The 19,415-nt window shown below is 32.6% G+C and overlaps 2 protein-coding genes across 2 annotated transcripts; both read left to right on the top strand.

The window, feature by feature from the left end:
* Positions 1–95: 95 nt before the first annotated feature.
* Positions 96–2,568, top strand: EAF02_010020 (uncharacterized protein; the record flags this gene model as incomplete). The annotated part of the gene is made up of 6 exons (XM_038906068.1): positions 96–145; positions 312–504; positions 562–719; positions 774–1,090; positions 1,138–2,048; positions 2,098–2,568. 6 exons carry the CDS (start codon positions 96–98, stop codon positions 2,566–2,568), a joined length of 2,100 nt encoding a protein of 699 aa, XP_038754180.1.
* A 789-nt stretch (positions 2,569–3,357) lies between these two features.
* EAF02_010019 (uncharacterized protein) lies at positions 3,358–4,294 on the top strand (the record flags this gene model as incomplete). Its single annotated transcript, XM_038906067.1, has 3 exons — positions 3,358–3,638; positions 3,832–4,210; positions 4,292–4,294. 3 exons carry the CDS (start codon positions 3,358–3,360, stop codon positions 4,292–4,294), a joined length of 663 nt encoding a protein of 220 aa, XP_038754179.1.
* Between the last annotated feature and the right edge of the window lie 15,121 nt (positions 4,295–19,415).

Raw genomic sequence — 19,415 nt, 5'->3', positions numbered from 1 at the left:
AAGTTTTATCCCACTCACGCATTTCAATTGATAAACAAACACCATGATAGATGAACTACCTCAATCTTTTTGCACATTTCATCGAAAGTGCTTCAATGTCAGAACGTCCAGCAAAACGTATTCGCCAAGCATGTGAGCCATGTCGGTACGTAATAGTTCTTTTCATTTGGATTAAGGGATGATCAGTATGAGAAGTGGGAATCAGTATGAGAAGTGGGAATCAGTATGAGAAGTGGGAATCAGTATGAGAAGTGGGAATTAAAGAACATGAATATATAAAATTGTTTTGACTGATGAATAACTTGGAATAGGCGCAAGAAAACGAGATGTCCGGGTGAAAAACCAATATGCTCACATTGTGCGAGATTAAGACAAAATTGTTATTATGCTGATGATGGTTTAAATCATGTCAATGAGAGAACCTCAATTGAGAAAACTCCATTACCGACACCGACTCGAATACCAGAGAAAAGCCATGTGAGATCATCAAATGATATAAATTTAGTAAGTCATAAATGTAAGACTTTGATTATGAATATGAGCGCTTACCAAATTTACTAGGAAGAGAGATTGAAATCAGTTGAGGCTCAACTTGCAGAGGTCCTTTCAAATCAAGTATCCATGAGTAGGGGTGCGTCAAGACATATGTCAAATTCCCCTGTTTTATCACAATTGGGACAGACAATGAGGACACCAAATGTTTTTAGGCTTTCGAGTAGGTGAGAAATTTCAATGCAGTAATTTATACGATCAATAAATTGACCAAATTAAAGCAAGCTTCCACCATATGAGGCAGTCATAAGTATTGCAAAAACTTACTTACTATACTGCGATTGTCAACCACTTCCTGTATTCTGTCGAAAGAGATTTGTTGAAACAATCAACGACCGTGATCCAGAAGTAATTTTCTCAATCCTAGCTTTGGCAATACGCTTTTCAGACGATGATATCTTCCGAGATAATCAATCTGAACTCATTACGGGATATGTAGAGGCAGCTCAATCGATTATCTCCGCCAGAATATTTGGAGGTCGAGTAGAACTCTCAACATTACAATCTTTATGCCTTCTTAGTTTAGTAGACTTCACTAGTATGTATGATACGTCCACAAAATACCACACAGCTGACACTTTTCAGATGGAAATACACGACAAGCAAGTGTACATAGTAGTCTAGCCATGAGTTTAGCCCATAATGCTGGTCTCACGACAGAAACTCATGCTCCTTTATCTGATTCGCTACGTGAAGAACGCCGACGATGTTTTTGGAGTTTATTTCTCCTCAAAAGATTACACGGAGCGGAGTTCAGTGTTATAGATTTCGCAGGTGAAGATAAATTTCCATGGTATCCAGAAACCACTGGTAAACCATTGAATCGTGGCCAGTTTACGAATGGAGAAACTCCCGATCTTTCATCTCCAGAGTTTGCTATATCTGATACTCAAGATAAAGGTGTCGTTGCTTATGCCATTCAACTTAGTGAAGTGTGGTTTAAGATTACCCGGTACGCGAGGAGACGTGGAAATCCAAGTACCTTACCCCCATGGTCTCCTCACTCAGATTACGCATTAATAATGGCTCAACAAATGGACTTTGAAACTCGTACCTCACAAATTCATCGCTTCAAATCAGCCAAATTCTCTCAAAGAACATCTGAAGAATTACATGCCAATCGAGATTATTGGGGTCCTTGGTTGTTCATTCAATTTTTATATCACACAAACCTTTGCCTATTAAATAATCCACTTTTATTATCACTTCGATTGAAACATCTCAAATCTAACATACCAGAAATATTCTTACAACATATTTCAGATTTGATCTCATCACATGCTAGTTGGGTCATTAGATATATTGATATGTTGGAAGTTAAATCTTTCAAAGTCTCTGATCCATTTCTTGCTCATTGTGTAGCAATTATTGCAACAATCTATTTACAAGAATGTTTTGCCGAGGATCCAATTGTACGACGAGAAAAACGAGATAACTTTGATAAGTGTTTGAAATTTATACGAGATTTTAAAGAATGGCCTCATGTTGATCGAATGGTAAGTTGATTTATTCTTGAGAATTTTTGGGGTACTAACATTAATTCAGGCGGAAAAACTTCAACGTCTTTGTGATACAGTTTCATCCACTTACACAAATCCTGATGCACCACCACAAACTCCTAACCGTAGTCTTCTCATTGATCTAGGTCAATTTTGGGAAATTCTTGAATACTCTTCCTCGAGTGAGATTCCCGCATTAGCTCGTCGTCTTTTTGGACCATCATTATATTCGGCTTCAATTCCTACTACTCATGAAATTAGTCATGCTTCATCACTACCAGAACCAACTAGAGTTGATGGACAAGATTTTGAAGGGTCTGGTCCTAATTCTGTCAATACTAGTGTGGTGAATTTAGGAAATGGAACGGAAGATCAAGAACAAGAACAAGAATTTATTCAACCACCATTTCATTATTCTGATGATGAATTGGCAGTTTTGGCGGAAAGTTTTTTTCATCAAAGAGGTGATGGAATGGGTCATATGGAGGATTGGTGGAGTACTGGGAATTTTAGTTGAGTCTTTTGACTTGAATGATTGGGATTAGGTTGTGGGGATGGTAAATGATTTATATCACTTGTAAATAATTTGGTAAATACAAAAGGAAATTTATGAAAATTCAAATGGGTATTTTGCATGCGAGCATTAGATGCACTTTGGACTAAGTATCGTTATTCCTTTTATACTGAAAGCTTGAGGGGTAGAGGTAAAAGCTTGTTTGGTGGTAAAGTACGACATTCTTGTGATGTTGGGCAGGAACGACAAAGAGACGGAATCCGTAGTGACAAACCTAGAACTACCTACAAAATGTCAAATCAATTATAATGAAACTCATCCCCTTGGTATTGGAAATTGTGCCCTTGAAACTTTTTTGATTGTTGATAATTCGGAAGCAGAGTACACTAAATAAATTCGCAGTAACAATTTCCGGTTCTCAGCACTTGCTGCCATTCAAAGACTTGACTAGAATAATGCGTTGTTCTAAAGGTAACTAACCACCTGTTCACCACTTTATCACTGTAAACAAAGAAAACCTGCTAAACTTTTGAACACACCTCAAAGGAATCTCGAACAAAGCTCAACTTGATAGAGAATAATTATGGAACAATGACCTAGTTCAGTCTATATAACTCTGGTGTTTTACAATCATTTTAGAAAAATCGTCCTCGTCTATTTGACTATCTCTACACTACACTACACTACACTACACTACACTACACTACACTACACTACACTACACTACTCAAGTAATAGAATTAGATATCCCAGGCTTCATTCAGCTCACAAGAAATAGAAATTACTTTCGAGATGAATTCTCAAGATCAATCTTCTGATCAAGCTCCGGCTCAAGATCAATCATCTAATGATCAAGCTCCGGCTCAATCATCTGACAGTCAAACCCCAGTTGATTTCACACTTTTCCCACAAATTCCCCTAGACATACGAGTCATGATCTGGAAGGCTACTTTAACTCCTCGTGTGTTTAGTAGACGATGCTTGAGCCCTAACAGCAACCAATCTCTATATTCTGTCAACATCTCTTCTTTACTTAGTGTTAATGCAGAGACCAGATATGAAGCGTTAAAATGGTACAAAGACATAGCGATTTCTGCCGAGCGTCTTCATAATCTGAGACTTTCTGGGGGGATTTTTTGGATTCCCAAGGGGGGAGAAACTCAGAATTCTCTTCAACCCTGAGATTGACGTGATAGTCGATGAAAACCTTCGTTGTGATGTTTATCCATTATCTAGTCGTGACCGTTTCAACGCTAACACGCCGAGCAAAAGTCCACTACTCATAGACCCCGACTTTGTCAAGAAGGTTCAAGTATCTCCCGAGGTTTTTATGAATTCTTCTTGGACTTGGAACCAGATGTTACGGAACTGGCAAGATAATTACCACAGATTTGAGGACATCGGACTTGGGTGGTACGAAATGAATCGACATCGCATCATGTTCACATACTTACGATTTAACAATTTGAACGAGTTCATTCTTCAGGATGTTGATTGCGCTCTTCCACATAAACTTGATTCTCCGGACACGAGAGCAACATGTAAGAGATTTCTGAGCACTATGTTCCAGGCCGAAATAACTCGCGAGTCGAAAGCTCATATCCAAGTCTCAATTCCGATAATCATTGTCCTTCCAGGTGCAAAGGTAAGCCTTTGTGATCATTGCATTGTCCGATTCACTCCATGGACCAAGTGGCCATTGGAGCAGCCATTCCCACCCTACTAGTAAGTCGATGGTGGAAAGGCTGAGAACGAATTGCGAAGAAGTTGAGTAGGGATAAGTGTCGCTGGCGATACATCCACTGATTGATTGATTGATTAATTGATTGATTGAATTTACGTTCACCTTCAGTCTAAGACTATATAGGACAGCTAGGCCCGATAGGCTCAACAGGTAACTTTTTGATTTACAATATTGATTATAATCTTATTAAAGAAAAGAAAACAAATATTAGGAAACAATGCCCATTCATTATATATTATATATATAATAAGAAAATTCTAATAATCAAGAAATTATAAGAAGATCAAGTCCTTCTTTTATTTCCTTAATTATTTCTTTTTCATTATCTTCTCTTCTCTTCTTTTCCATTACTATTTCTTTCTTTATTACTTCTTATTCAAAAGTTCTTACTAAATACTATACCCTTATAGCAATTTTGATAATATTAATAAATTTGATAGCTAATTCGATACCTATTTTAATATACAATAGAAATTGTATAGTGATTTTCGATAATAGTATAATTCTAGAATATCTCTTTTCTTTTTATTTTGTATATAAGACAACTAATCAGAAGATATTGCGGTATCTCAATATTATTGCATATACATCTATTATTAAAATGATTAAATCGATATAGATATGATTTGATATATCCGTGACCTAATTTCAATTAGAAGAATGTACTAGCAGTATTTCAACTGATTGTAATTGGTAGCTTAATTTTCGATCCGATTTTTTATAGAAATAACTTTAAATAGATTAATGCTGATTTAATTGAATCTGAGTTATATTAATTGAGAATTGAACTCCATAATCAAAAGAGGATTTTTTGATTATCATTCCTAGCAATCCAAACTAGTTTTATTCGAAATAGATTATATTATAATAACCTTTTTTGCTAGCTATTTGCTAGCTCAGTCCCTTTAATTAATATATGCCCTAATATCCAATTCAAGGATATTTTAGATTCTTTAATTATAATTAACTTCAATACTTTAATTACTCGAATTTAATATACTTGCTCTGAATAATCTGAGGGTATGTTTAATCGAAAAAGGCCCTACTTGATTATCTAATAAACCTTGAACTTCTTTCCATTACTAGCAATTGAACTAGCATATTCGATAGTTCGAGTAATTCCATATAGCTCTCTATTATAAACCAATTGATTGCTTCCAATATTGACTTATTCTTAATATAAAATCTGATCATTCAATTATATTGATACTATTCTTATATCAATACCTATTCTCTTTTTAATAAAAAAAATATTTGTATAAATATAAATAGTATTTTGATCTCTATATTTAAGATAATATTGTGAAGTATTATTGTCTTTTCTTTTGAACCTAGCTAATATTAACTTTGAAAGGGATTCTTTTTCCCTAAAGGGAAGTGAAAATGGATAATCTTTTCGAGAAAGAATGAATCAAATTCTTTATTAATTGATTCCTTAATTCTATTGAATTGGAATTGGCTTGTATAGCTTTCTTTGAGGAATGTTAATCGCTTCCCGATTAGTGTATTGATATACTAAAATAGCTTTTTCGATATTGATTGATATTTGGGTGAGAGTTTTGTTAATCGAAAAGTGTATTGCTTAATGTTGAGTTTAATTAGATATTTACTGGTTTTATTCCGATTTGATTTCTATTGAAAAATTGAAACGGTTTTTGAAAACTCCTAGTATTTTTTGGAAAGCTAGGTTTGAAAAGCTTGTATTTTATCTTGAAGGGACTTATCTTTTTATTAAAGGACTAATCGGTAATAATTAGTGAGTTATTTAGTTATTTATTGAGTATTGATTTATTGATTTATTGATTGATGTATTTATGTATTATTTATTTATTATTATGTATTTATTTATTTATTTAGTTATTTATTTATGTATTTATTTATTTATTTATTTATTTATTTATTTATTTATTTATTATTTATTTATTTATTTATTTATTTATTTATTTATTTATTTATTTATTTATTTATTTATTTATAGTGATTAACATCTAATATCTGACCTCCCAAGGGGTATTCTAAACATACTAAGAAGCGGGCCTACAGGCCGCTAGTGTTCCAGCCGTTCATAGTAATATAATGTTAGCTAATAGGGGCTTATTGCCTCTAATATTCCCTTGCTCAGTACCGCTCATGGCGATCCTGCGGCTGTTCTGTCTAAGGGTTTGTAGTCCTGTTCTAGAAGGCCTTGTTTTGTATGTTGTCCAGATGTTGGCAGATGATCGGATCGACCGCTATCGATTGGGAGAGCGCTCAGGGCGCTTATAACTGGTCGGTGCGGGTCTTAGGTTGATTGGGGTGGAGAGCTCGTCCTCGGGGTACTGGAAATCTGTAATTAATTATATTAATTATACAAGCTATATATAATTATTGAAGAGCTTTAGAACTCAGGCCTTTTTTAATATTTGCTAGTTGAGTTATTCAATAAAAGGCTCCTTTTATTTATATAATTCGGATATTAATATATTAATTGAATTTGAAATTTGAATCAAATCATATATCTAATCATCTAATTAAAAATTAAAGTTTAATAATATCCGAATTGAATAATATGATTAGAAAGTTTTTGATTAGCTTGGATACTAAAAAATACATTAATTCTGTCTTTATTAAATCAAATTGAATCGCACTTTTCAAACTGAATTATAGATTTGCTTTATAGCTTTCTCAAAAAATCTGTCACGGGATCACTTCTGGGAGTATTCAGAAGCTTTACCGCTGAGCTAAACGCCCAAAAGACTAGAAGGTAGAACTGGAAGTTCTACCTTACTCTCACATATATAGCAGAACAGAACAGAATAGAAAGGGCTTAATATCACCCCGTAACACTACCCCCCTCCTTAAGATATGATCTCCATACCATCACCTACTAGAAGGTTTCAGGATTCTGGATTCTAATGCCTCAGGCATTCAGACAGGCAGACAGAATCTATATATACTAGCCCCCAGACCAATGGCCTGTAAGCTATAAATAGGCCCCCCACACAGCTCCACTTATAACCAAGAATAGTTCTACCTAATATCACAAAATCACTTCTAGGAATATTCAGAAGCTTTACCGCTAAGCTAAACACCCAAAAGACTAGAAGGTAGAATTGGAAGTTCTATCTTACTCTCACATATATAGCAGGACAGAACAGAACAGAAAGGGCTTAGTATCACCCCGTGACAAAATCTAATATTCTTTTTTTATAAAAATGAGTTTGTGATTAAAGCAATATTATCAATATAAAAGAGAAATTTAATCGATTTTGAAAGAAATAATTCTCTAATATATATTAGGAAAAGGATTGGAGAAATTGAACTACTTTATAATATTCTAATCGAAATAGACTTGAAGGATTCGATTTGATTATTGAAAGAAAGTTTTAGCTATTTTTATTATAGAAAAAAGACTATTCAGGAAATGAGATTTGTTGATAGTTTTTAATTTCTTATAAATATCTAATAATTGATTTCTTGAAATATAATCAAAGGCTTCTTTTATATCTATAAATAAAACTAAGGTCTTTTTGTAGATTTGCTTATTTCTTTTGATTTTAATAATTAGAAAAAGGACTATATCAATTACTGATTTCTTTTGTTAGTCTTTAATTGATTTTTGTATAATAAATTGATAGTTTTTGTTAAATAGCTTAATCTTAAGCTAAAATCCTTTTATTAATCTTTCCAAAATAGTTTAGAAATATAATGATTCTATATACTTTTGAAATTAAGTAATCGGGTTTTGAAGGTTTTTTTTAGAATTATTTTAATAGCTTGTTTTTAGTATTGTGAATAATATTCTAAATTGATTAGGTTATTGAATAGATTGAAAAAGATTTATGGAATTATTTTATATACTTTTATAATAATCTCTAAATGATTCTATTTAAGCTAAAGGTTTTTCCTTGGATTTTGGCTGAGCAAATATTATTTAATTCGATTTGTGAAAAACTAGATCATTCCTATTTTTGGATTGCTTATATCCTTTTTATTATGGTTTTGGAGTAATAAAGGAGATAGGAATAAAGTTGATTTAAAAGCAAGTATTTTTCTTCAAAAAAGCTTTTTGTTGAAATGTTCGTATTCTTTGGTCTTAATAATCCTTTGTATAAACTATTACTTTGAATATTATCTATATATCCTCTTTTTCTAGGAATTCATTTCAATAATTCTTTTAGTTGTTTTAATAGCCTGAAAATACTTATTTCTAGTTAATTTGATATTCTTCTTTAAGGTTGAGTTTTTTAGATTCAATTCAATTGATTATTTTACTTTTTTTAGTTCTTTTCGAAAATGTATTAATTTAGGGATTTATTATAACTGCACTCTTCTAATTAATAAAGCTTTAGATATGGAAGTTTCAATAGCTTTTTGAATAATCCTTATAAGTTCACTTACTGTTTGATTCAGATTAGAATAATTATTTCTTTTTTTCAAATTATTTAGTAAATCCTCTTTAAATAAAACTATTAATATCAGAATAAAGAGAATAAAGGAATATAATAATTCTGATTTCAATATCAATTCGAATTTATTTCAATTAAGTAGTTTTATATTATATTTAGTTAGTAATATTATATTAAAAGGGCTTACTTCTTTTCTCTTTAGTTTTAAATAATATTCCTGTATAATTAAATCCTATATTTGAAAGTGTTTATTAATTTTGAATTTGAAAAACAATTTCTTTTGAGGCTAATATAAAATAATAATACTTGAATTGAGAAGATTAATATAATAAAAGATATTGAAATTAGACTTATTAAAAAAATAAAATTCTAATCTTCAAATCATTTAGTTAATTTATTAATATTTCTACTTTTCTTCAAAAAAGGATTTATTATAAATAATAAGAATTAAAATTACTTAGAAGAATGATTTCTTATACAATTATTAAATTGTATAAGTGTCACGGGATCACCTCTGGGAATATTCAGAAGCTTTACCACTGAGCTAAACGCCCAAAAGACTAGGAGGTAGAACTGGAAGTTCTACCTTACTTTTACATATATAGCAGGATAGAACAGAACAGAAAGGGCTTAGTATCACCCTATAACACCACCCCCCCTCCTTAAGATATAGTCTCCATACCATCACCTACTAAAAGGTTTCAGGATTCAGGATTCTGAATTCTAATACCTCAGGCATTCAAACAGGACAAACAGAATCTATATATGCTAGCCTTCAATCAATAAAGACTTATAAGCTATAAATGGGCCCCCTATACAGCTCCATTTATAACCAAAAATAATTCTACCTAATGTTATAGGATTACCTCTGGAAGTATTCAAAAGCTTTACCGCTAAGCTAAACGCCCAAAAGACTAGAAAATAGAATTGGAAGTTCTACCTTACTCTCACATATATAGCAAAACAAGACAGGATAGAAAGGGCTTAGTGTCACCCTGTAACAATAAGCATTTTTTAATTATAAAGCCTTTTTCTTTAGTTTAATCAATTTTATTATAAATATTAATTATTTGAAAGATTTTATTTTCATTTCGATAATCGAAGATCTGAATATTAGAATCTCTTATTTATTTATTTATTTATAGTGATTAACGTCTAATATCTGACCTCCCAAGGAGTATTCTAGACGTACTAAGGAGCGGGCCTACGGGCCGCTAGCGTTCCAGCCGCTCATAGTAGTGTAATATTAGCTAATCAGGAGCTTATTGTCTCTAGTGTTCCCCTATTCAATATCGCTTATGACAATCCTGCAGCTATTCTATCTAAGGATTTATAGTCCTGTTTCAAAGGGCCTTATTTCATATGCTATCCGGATATCGGCGGATAATCAGATCGATCGCTATCGATCAGGAAAGCGCTTGGAGTACTTATGGCTAGTCGATGCAGGTTTTAGATTAATTGGAATGAAAGGCTTATCCTCGGGGTATTAAAGTAGATTAGAATTCGCATAGTTTTGTATAGTTTGAATATATCCTAATATAAAATCTGGATTTAACAAGAAGATCAGTAAAGCTATATTGTATTTATAAAATGCAATTGATATATATTATTGTATCTTATTTGAATTGAAATTGATTTGATACAAGCGGTCAGTCGCTGTACATTTGATTATTAATTGAACATTGAAAGAAATACAGTAGGCTTTTCTCAATCCTATATATACAGGTGTTTGTACTATTTTCGTGATTGAATCTAATATAATAGGCTATAAAGTTATTGTATCTGGTTTGTATCACTATAAATCTATATAGTACTCTGTAAGGGAGCTTAAGGCTTCCCGGCTCCGAGATATTATATACCGGTTTCTATATATTGTATATTTCAGAGATTAGATTTCTTTTTTCCTTTCACTATCTGCTCTCGGAACGCCGATACTTGGTATGTAGGACAAAGTGGGAGCTACTGATTGTAGGGAGGCAGGATAGGTCAGGGTTAAGCAGCCCAGCCGTACCCTAATCAGCAAGACGATTAGCTGCCTTATTGCCCTTAATCTCAATATGCTTAGGGGATTACTTGATTATAATATTGTAGTATTGCATTATTTAATAATACTTATAGTATGCCTATTGAAAGAAGGCAATAGCGCTTCCTTATATTTTCCAGATTACTAAAGTACTATCAATATATAACCATATTCATCCCTAGTAGGGGCAATCAATAATGCTTAGAAGGTATTCTAATTCCTGTTATATGCTGATTGCCTTAATGTCAAAAACATACGACTGTTTGTATATATAGCTGTAGCCACTATCGATCTATTACTTGCCATAATAGATTGTAAAGCCATACCCTATGTGATAATTGTATTTATTATATTATTCAGACCTATCTGAAAATACAGAATAGTCTTCTTGGGGGATTAAATTTTATTATTCCTTGAATACTTTTGCGGCATCCTTTTTATCCATATTATTTATTGGATCGGTATAATACTCAGGAGAGAAGTGAGGTTGTAAGAGTTTGGGGCGCTTGGTGGCAGGAATCGCCCGTTCTATTCTTTGCAGTTTTGTATTAGAACCTTTTAGAATATCTATACTTCGTTTTCTCTTTCTGATGTATAGTTTTAATCGGTTTACAAGTAGATATTGTATATCCATTGTCTAAAGCCGAAACACGAACCTCAGTTTGGCTTACTCTAGTACAACAATTTCAGCTGAGAGATCAATTTCTACAAGAAATGTGGTTATCGGGGTTATCTTGTAGATAGGTAAAGCTCCTTATACTATATTGTAAATCGTTTTTGCTAACTAGGTCGATGTGTTTCTTAATCCCAATACCGATTGGAATATAGCCTGCATTTAGATATTGTTTATATAGCCTATCAAACCATATTTCGAAGCCGAAGAGAGCGATGGGGAGTATACAGGTAATAATTGCTTTTTATAGACAGACTATAGATGGTCTGTGGACTATATAAACTATTAATTGAATATAGGATATAACACACATAGCTTTCGTAATATACATTTTGATATACTATAAGAATGTTAGATACTGATCAAAAAAGACGCCAAGCTAGTATAAGATTGGTTGTACTTTGTTAATAAGCTTTAAAAAGATTGGCATGTCACGGGGTGACACTAAGCCCTTTCTGTCCTGTCCTGTCCTGCTATATATGTGAGAGTAAGGTAGAACTTCCAGTTCTACCTCCTAGTCTTTTGGGCGTTTAGCTCAGCGGGTAAAGCTTCTGAATACTCCCAGAAGTGATCCCGTGACATTAGGTAGAACTTACCCTTGGTTATAAGTGGAGCTGTGTGGGGGGCCCACTTATAGCTTACAAGCCTTCATTGGTTTGGGGGCTAGCATATATAGATCCTGTCTGCCTGTCTGAATGCCTGAGGCATTAGAATCCAGAATCCTGAAACCTCCTAATAGGTGATGGTATGAAGACCATACCTTAAGGAGGGGGTAGTGTCACGGGGTAACACTAAGCCCTTTCTGTCCTGTCCTGTCCTGCTATATATGTGAGAGTAAGATAGAACTTCCAGTTCTACCTCCTAGTCTTTTGGGCGTTTAGCTCAGCGGTAAAGCTTCTGAATACTCCCAGAAGTGATCCCGTGACATGGCATAATGACTAGATCCCGACTTATCCTTATAATCGGATTTGCAGTTTTATGTTTCCTCGATATATAAAGTAGCTCAAACTTTTCCAGAGCGAAAAAGACCTTATTCTGATTTCCCTATTATAGGATGTATTGAATGGTTTGATGGAGCATATGTGTATTTGTGGATAGGTCCTTAGATATATGATATATAGCTATATTGTCAGCATATCCGAAATACTATGCTCTATCTTGATTGAAAAAGCTTAATAAAGTAGAGGGTATATAAAATAGGGGAGAGTAATGATTTCTAGGGGATATTATATATAATCGGGAAATCCTGTATTATAATTCCCTTAAGCCTTACACGTATATATCTCTTAATCAGGAATAAATCAATAAATCACAAGAGTACTATAGGCCAACCCTGCTTCTTTATATATTATAAAGCTATCTTTTAAGGAGTATATCATAAACGCTTTATACATCTATTGTTATTAGTATGACTACTTTGTTAATTACTAAAACAAACTCGGTATTATAAGTAAAGGCAGCTGTGAGATTAATACCGGCTCTTTTTGATAGTGCTTTGTAATATTAAAGGCTGATAATATTATATCTTTATAATCATTTATATAATTTGATTAACAATATATCTTTCTAATCCTTTTCTAATATACAATATCAATATAATTAACCTTTACAATCTTGGGGATATTCTATCCTTTTATCAATTTTGGTAGTATAATTATTTCAGCGAGTTTTTATTTGTTAGAATAATAATTGAATCTAAGGCAGACTACGAAAATCTTATGTATTATACTCTTTGTATTAAATTAGCATACTTTGAAAAAGCGAATGGTTGCTCGATTGACTTCGGATGATATACTTCTGACTCCTATTATATGTTTTTCTATTTCCTTTATAGTGATTATTCTTTTCTATAATAAGATTATTTAATAGCCCCTATTTCTATAAAGAGTTATATTATAGATTTATTTAATACTTTGAAGCAATTGAATATTGTTATAAAGAGTACTTTGACTTTTTCCCTGATATTAGTAATCTTCTGGTCTTCGATTACTAGAGGAGGGGTCTTAAGGCCTACTTCTGGGATCAGCTTATACCAGTTTATAATTTTATATAATTTCTGATTGTCCTATATATCATTTAAATGTTTAGTTCAATAAACTTGTTTCGATATTTATATAACCTTTTATAGGTCTTACTAGGCAATTGCTATTTTGTTAATAATTCCAGTTCTCCTGATTTATATATATATTTGATATATCTCCTTACACTTGTTAATCTATTACAAAGATATCGATAGGATTTGCGATCTTTTTGCTTTATAGCTATTATAAAGGCGCTCAGTATACTTATAAGTCTAGTAATTAGTTTGTTAATATTATAAATAAACTGAAGGTTCGGGTTCTGGAGGTTTGCTAAGCAGTTGGTTATTATATTTACCAGACAAAGTAAATCTGAATTGTATATCTGGATATATACTTATTTGTATTCAGAAATTCCTTTATTCAAGATAATAGTAATTTGAATAGTATAATTAGAATTGTTATGCAGATTGTTATCGATTATTGTCATAGTGATAGTCAGATTAGAAAAGGTTAGATCCAGAATGTATCCCTTTGTATGTATAGGGGCACTAGGAGTTCCAATATATTTCATTTCCTATTCGGTAGTTCATTATACAAATATATTATTTTGATTAATAATTACTATTCCGGATTCTTACAAATTATATTTAGTATTAAAGTCACCTCCAATAATCATATCAATTTCTGGGGGTGATTTCTAATTTAAGTATATATTCTATTATCAGTAAATCAAATAAATATAATAATATTGAGAATCGAATACTTGTTAATATTAATCCAAAATAGATCCCTGCTTTCAGTTTGCTTTATTTGTCTGACCTTCAAATTGTCTCCTTTTCGTATATAGATGATTATTTATGGTCTATACTCAAAGCTATCAGCCACTCTCTAGGTATCAATTAGTTAATATCAGTTATATGTAATATGATTTTGGGTTACTAAGTTATTATACAATCGGGGTTCTTGAATATAAATAATATCCATATCAATCTCTTTAGCAATTTATAGAAGGATAATATAATTGGAATATTCATACTTCATATTCATTTATATAATCGTGAGTTCTCTTTTCCTTATTGAATTTGTACTAGTTATATGATTTATATAGAGGTAATAGTGGTTTCATTAGTGTTTAACTTACTCCCCTTATTTATTCAGAGTCAAAAAGTGAGAAGACTTTTTCAATTATAGTTATTACATTATAGTTTATCTCTTTATTAGTATAATGTAAAGAATTACAGCCTGAGATATAAATCGGATTATTAAAGAAGCCCTCCCCTGATCGAGTTTATTTGAATAATTAATCTATCAATTGCTATTCGTTTTTATAAATAATAATGCAGATTCCTAATATAAAGAATTTAGAAATAATTATTTGAGATTGTTTAATTAGTATTAAAGCAGGTGCCTTTTCCTTATATACTTTCTGAATCTCCTTTCGATCAGTTAATCCTGACTTTTCTCATTTATCGGTAAGTAAGTCTGATCAGTTTTCTATTAACTGATTATAATACCATTGGGCAGTTACTATATACAGATCAAAAGGGTTCTAGATATTCTGCACATTGAGCATCGTTTTGATATTGCTTATGAATCTTTCTATTGATATATTTAGCAGTCAATTCACTATATCTAAAGCAATGAGCCAGGCGATAATATATATACGGATTACAATATAGTTAATACCCATTGGAATACTATTGTAATTAAAAGCATTGCGATTTATCAAGGGGCTTCGAGTATTCACTAATATTAAATAGCCGGAATGGTTTTACTATCTTCTTAAAACTAATAATTCAGTTGGCCCTCTCTGTAAAAGGTTTATTTCGTATTTAAAGACTCTGTATTGTATTGATTCCTCTTCTGTTTATATTTTGATCTTTTCTCGAATGATTATATCTAGGAGTGTTATAAGTATGCCTAGTGTATTATAAGGGATCTGAGGTATAATATAATTGTATTAGATCTCTGCAACTTGAGTATTATCCATATCAAATACAATGATTAGTTATATACGATTTTCGTTTTACAGAAGGTTTTTGTATTTCTTTAGTATCTTGTATCCCAAAGTCCATTCTGTTCTGTTATAATGGAACAAGGGGATTAGATCGAGCCTTAATTCAGGAACTGCTTTTATAATCTTTAGTTGTAATTTAAAGGGGTTATTGACGATTATTTATTGTTTACTTTTTATTTTTATAAAAATCATATAGCTATTTCGCTTCCGTTATTCACACTCCTATATCGTCTTTATTGTTTTAAGTGTATTGTCACGGGATCACCTCTGGGAGTATTCAGAAGCTTTACCGCTGAGCTAAACGCCCAAAAGACTAGGAGGTAGAACTGGAAGTTCTACCTTACTCTCACATATATAGCAGGACAGGACAGGACAGGACAGAAAGGGCTTAGTGTCACCCCGTAACATGTATTCACTTTAACACCCTTTAATACCTAAGATATCCCCTTAGTCTTAAGCATATCAGTATAGAATTTAATAATTCCTTTTGGGATTGCTTTTGTAATTAATATAAAGATTCTCTATATAAACCCAGCTTGTTTTATAGTCTTGATTATACTATTAATACACACAAACCTTAATATATTAATATAACTCAATTCTATTTTGCTTAGAATTTTAATATATATATTAATCATACTTGTAATCTTTAGGGTTACTTATTGCTTTCCATTCTCCTTATAGAATTGATTGATTATTACTTTATAGATAGACTATATATCATTATCTCTATTCGCTTCAATTATCAATATAATCATCATCATTATTGTTGAAGCGATTGGATTACAACCCAACACATTCGGCAACACAACAGATCGCTTATGACCACACATTGATGATATCATGGTATTGTAAGATTCCTTCAATATGATTTGTTATAATGTGTCGAAAAACTGTTAAACTGTATAATATTTTATATATGTAATATGAGAAGATCATATATGAGTTAATGGAAAAGCCTTGTTAGAATCTCTTAAAGAATCAAAAGAAAGATTGATTATAAATTAAAGGGTTTTTGAAATATATAATAATATTCATAATTAGTATTTGAAATCGAATCTCGAAAGTATTTATATGAAATTAGAATGTATAGTCAACCTTGTATTTGAATAATTATTTCATTTTTGATAATCCAAGATTCTTGAATAATAATAAAATCGATATTAAGTTTTATTATAAGCTATAGAATATTCTCTATAACTTATAAATTCTGATTAAGATTTATTTAAATGATTCAAATATTAATATAATTCATTAATAAATATTATTCGATTTTTATTGAATAGTTTGATAGGTTTTGTATATTTTTGAATTTGCTGTATAGTTCCTTTAATAATTCGAGTATTTCGCTATTAAGTATTAATAGAACTTTCCTTTAATATTATATATTGTTAGAAGATTATATATGAGTTGGTGGAAAAGCCTTAATATTATTAAGTTCTACATAACGATACGATATATATGTGTGGACTCGACAGTGTCACATGCGGGCTAATCCCGATATAGCATAGTGTGATATGCGGTATGAGCACCTTTTCTAACACTCCCCCATGCTGATATCGCATATCTGAAGCTATGTAGCTTATTGAAAGCTATGGAAAGCTATATCGTAAGTCGGGGCTATAGTTGGTCTCAACCAAGCTAAGCGGCATGATCTGTATCGTATAGGTATGTGTGCAGCGTTTGATCACTCTCATTCGGTGAATCTCGAGGATCGCTAACAAGTGTCTTGAAGCTAGCGAGTTGATTCCAACGGATGCCAGAAAGCGCTTTGAGATTGTAGCTATCAAAACCGCTATAGGATCAATGGATCAGATCTCACACACCGCCAGGAAGCGTTCTCGGATCAGCAAGTAATATGATCATGGGAGTGTTTGATCGCTGATAATACCTCTTCCAGGAACCAATATCTTTAATCAATTTTTAAAGAAAATCGTCTCCTCTAGGACTACCCAATACCTAGTGTAGACGCTTCTCTAAGGGTGTAGGTATCGTACTGTTGGTACGATCCCTACTGGCCTATAGAGCCTGTACTCCTACAGCTCTGTCCCTCTTGTAGGAGCTGGGATGCGGGTCCCTACATGATCACCCTGGTCATGTAGGATCCCTTGATCCTTACTCTCCTCCTCGAGGGTATAGGAGATATCTACTCCTATATGGTGGAGTGCTGGAAGCACTCCCCCACAGAGTGTGTTTACCACTCTACCTCTTGTAGGAGTTGGGATACAGTATCCTACATGATCACCCTGATCATATAGGATCTCTTGATCCTTGCTCTCCTCTATCATAAGGAGTGTAGGAGATGGTTCCATCATCTCCTACATAATGAAACATCAGAATGTTCCCCCAAGTATAGTAGTATGTGTTCTCCCATTACTGTAATTATCCGCTTCTCTTTCACATATAGTTTCGGATTGTTTCCGGTTTTCTTTAGGATTTCCGGCTCCCTACACTCAATACCTTCAAATCTCTACAGACCCTCCAACTCCCTATATACTTTTCCTCCCCCTCGATTGCTAGTGTAACCATTGTCGATATAAAAGATCAAAATCGAAATTGTATAAAGACAATGATCGAAAAGAAAATGAAGATCCCCTTGTAAAGAACCAAAAAAGAATCAAAATGATTATATATAAGTAGAATATAAGTAAAATTCAATTGCTTATCAAAAGGAAATAAGATTGAGAGTTGAAATATCGTAAAATGGCGAAACTAATAAGCAAAATAAATTAAATATTATAAAATTCCATTATTAAATAAAACAATAATTGTGACACTTTGCCTTAGAAGAACTGCGAGAGCAGGGTACAATTTATCCTTAGAATCTATAACTACAGAATTGAGAGCAAAGCGCTTGTAGAGCGCTCCTATATACTAGCTATATACATGTGATCGTGCATGTGTGTAAGCGTGCATGTGAGCGATCGCAACTGCGATTGGGTTGCGATCCGTGATATTACTCCCCCTTTCGAAAAAGCTTGTCTTCAAGCTTTACAATTATTTAATCTGTAGACACATCGATGATTCCAATGAAGTATTATTGTTTACATTATAGCATAGCATGATAAACAGGTGTGTGCGCAAATTTTGCTTTTTTCGCGATAGGAAGGCGTATGGGAAATAGAGGAAACCGTCCTGTAGTCTAGCAACAGTGTGAAGCCTTCGAAGCATATAGATTGTCCGAATTCCCTCTCTTTTCCAAATCTTTTTCAGTCATTTATCTTTTTTGTATCTTTCGATTAATAATCAATATGCCTTTTATATTATTAAGAAAACACAACAGCAAGAGCAAGTTATCACCAGCGTAGCTGAAATAGCAGAAGGATATGCGTATGGCGGTGAGTTGGTTATTTTTCTTTTGCGTTTGCTTTGCTGATATACTTCTTTATAGCTTATGGCGAAAAAAGCGTTTACCTCTTTTGTTGTGCGAGGCAAGTGTCCTGTTGAGGAAGAGGAGGAGTCGAGTTGTAGCAGGAGTGGTAGTGATCCTGTTGGCGAGGAGGAAGATGATGAGGAAAATAGATTGAATAATGAAGATGCATATAAGTGAGACTTTCTTTTAGTGTTTTTGGTTTGTGGTTGTTTGTTTAATAAGTGTGATTATAGATGCTGAAGGCAATATGCTTGAGGGTGGGGTCGATCTTCGATATGCTTATTGGATATATTTGTTTCATCGTTTTTCGAGATAGAATTTGGAGAAAGAATATAATCCCTTGATTGATTATATTGATAATTACAAAAAGAAGTTTGCTAATAAGTTAACCACAGCGGTATATTATTTCGTAATTCGAAAATGATAGTAAGATAGTTAAGGAAGATATTCTGAAGGTTTTGTAATTAAAGTCAACCTGGTTGCAAATTCGATACACCCCGTCGCAAAAGCGTTAGCTTTGTTGATATCGACAAGTAGGGATCTCTAAGCAAGAGATTACCAAAAAAGACAGTATCATAATAGAAACAATGTATTCAGAAGAACAGCTAGGT

The sequence above is a fragment of the Botrytis sinoallii genome, assembly GCF_014898435.1.
Source record: "Botrytis sinoallii strain Bc 23 chromosome Unknown BSIN_023, whole genome shotgun sequence".
Classification (NCBI taxonomy): domain Eukaryota; kingdom Fungi; phylum Ascomycota; class Leotiomycetes; order Helotiales; family Sclerotiniaceae; genus Botrytis; species Botrytis sinoallii.
Note: the sequence above shows the minus strand (reverse complement) of the source record. Positions and strands in the feature narration are given on the sequence as shown.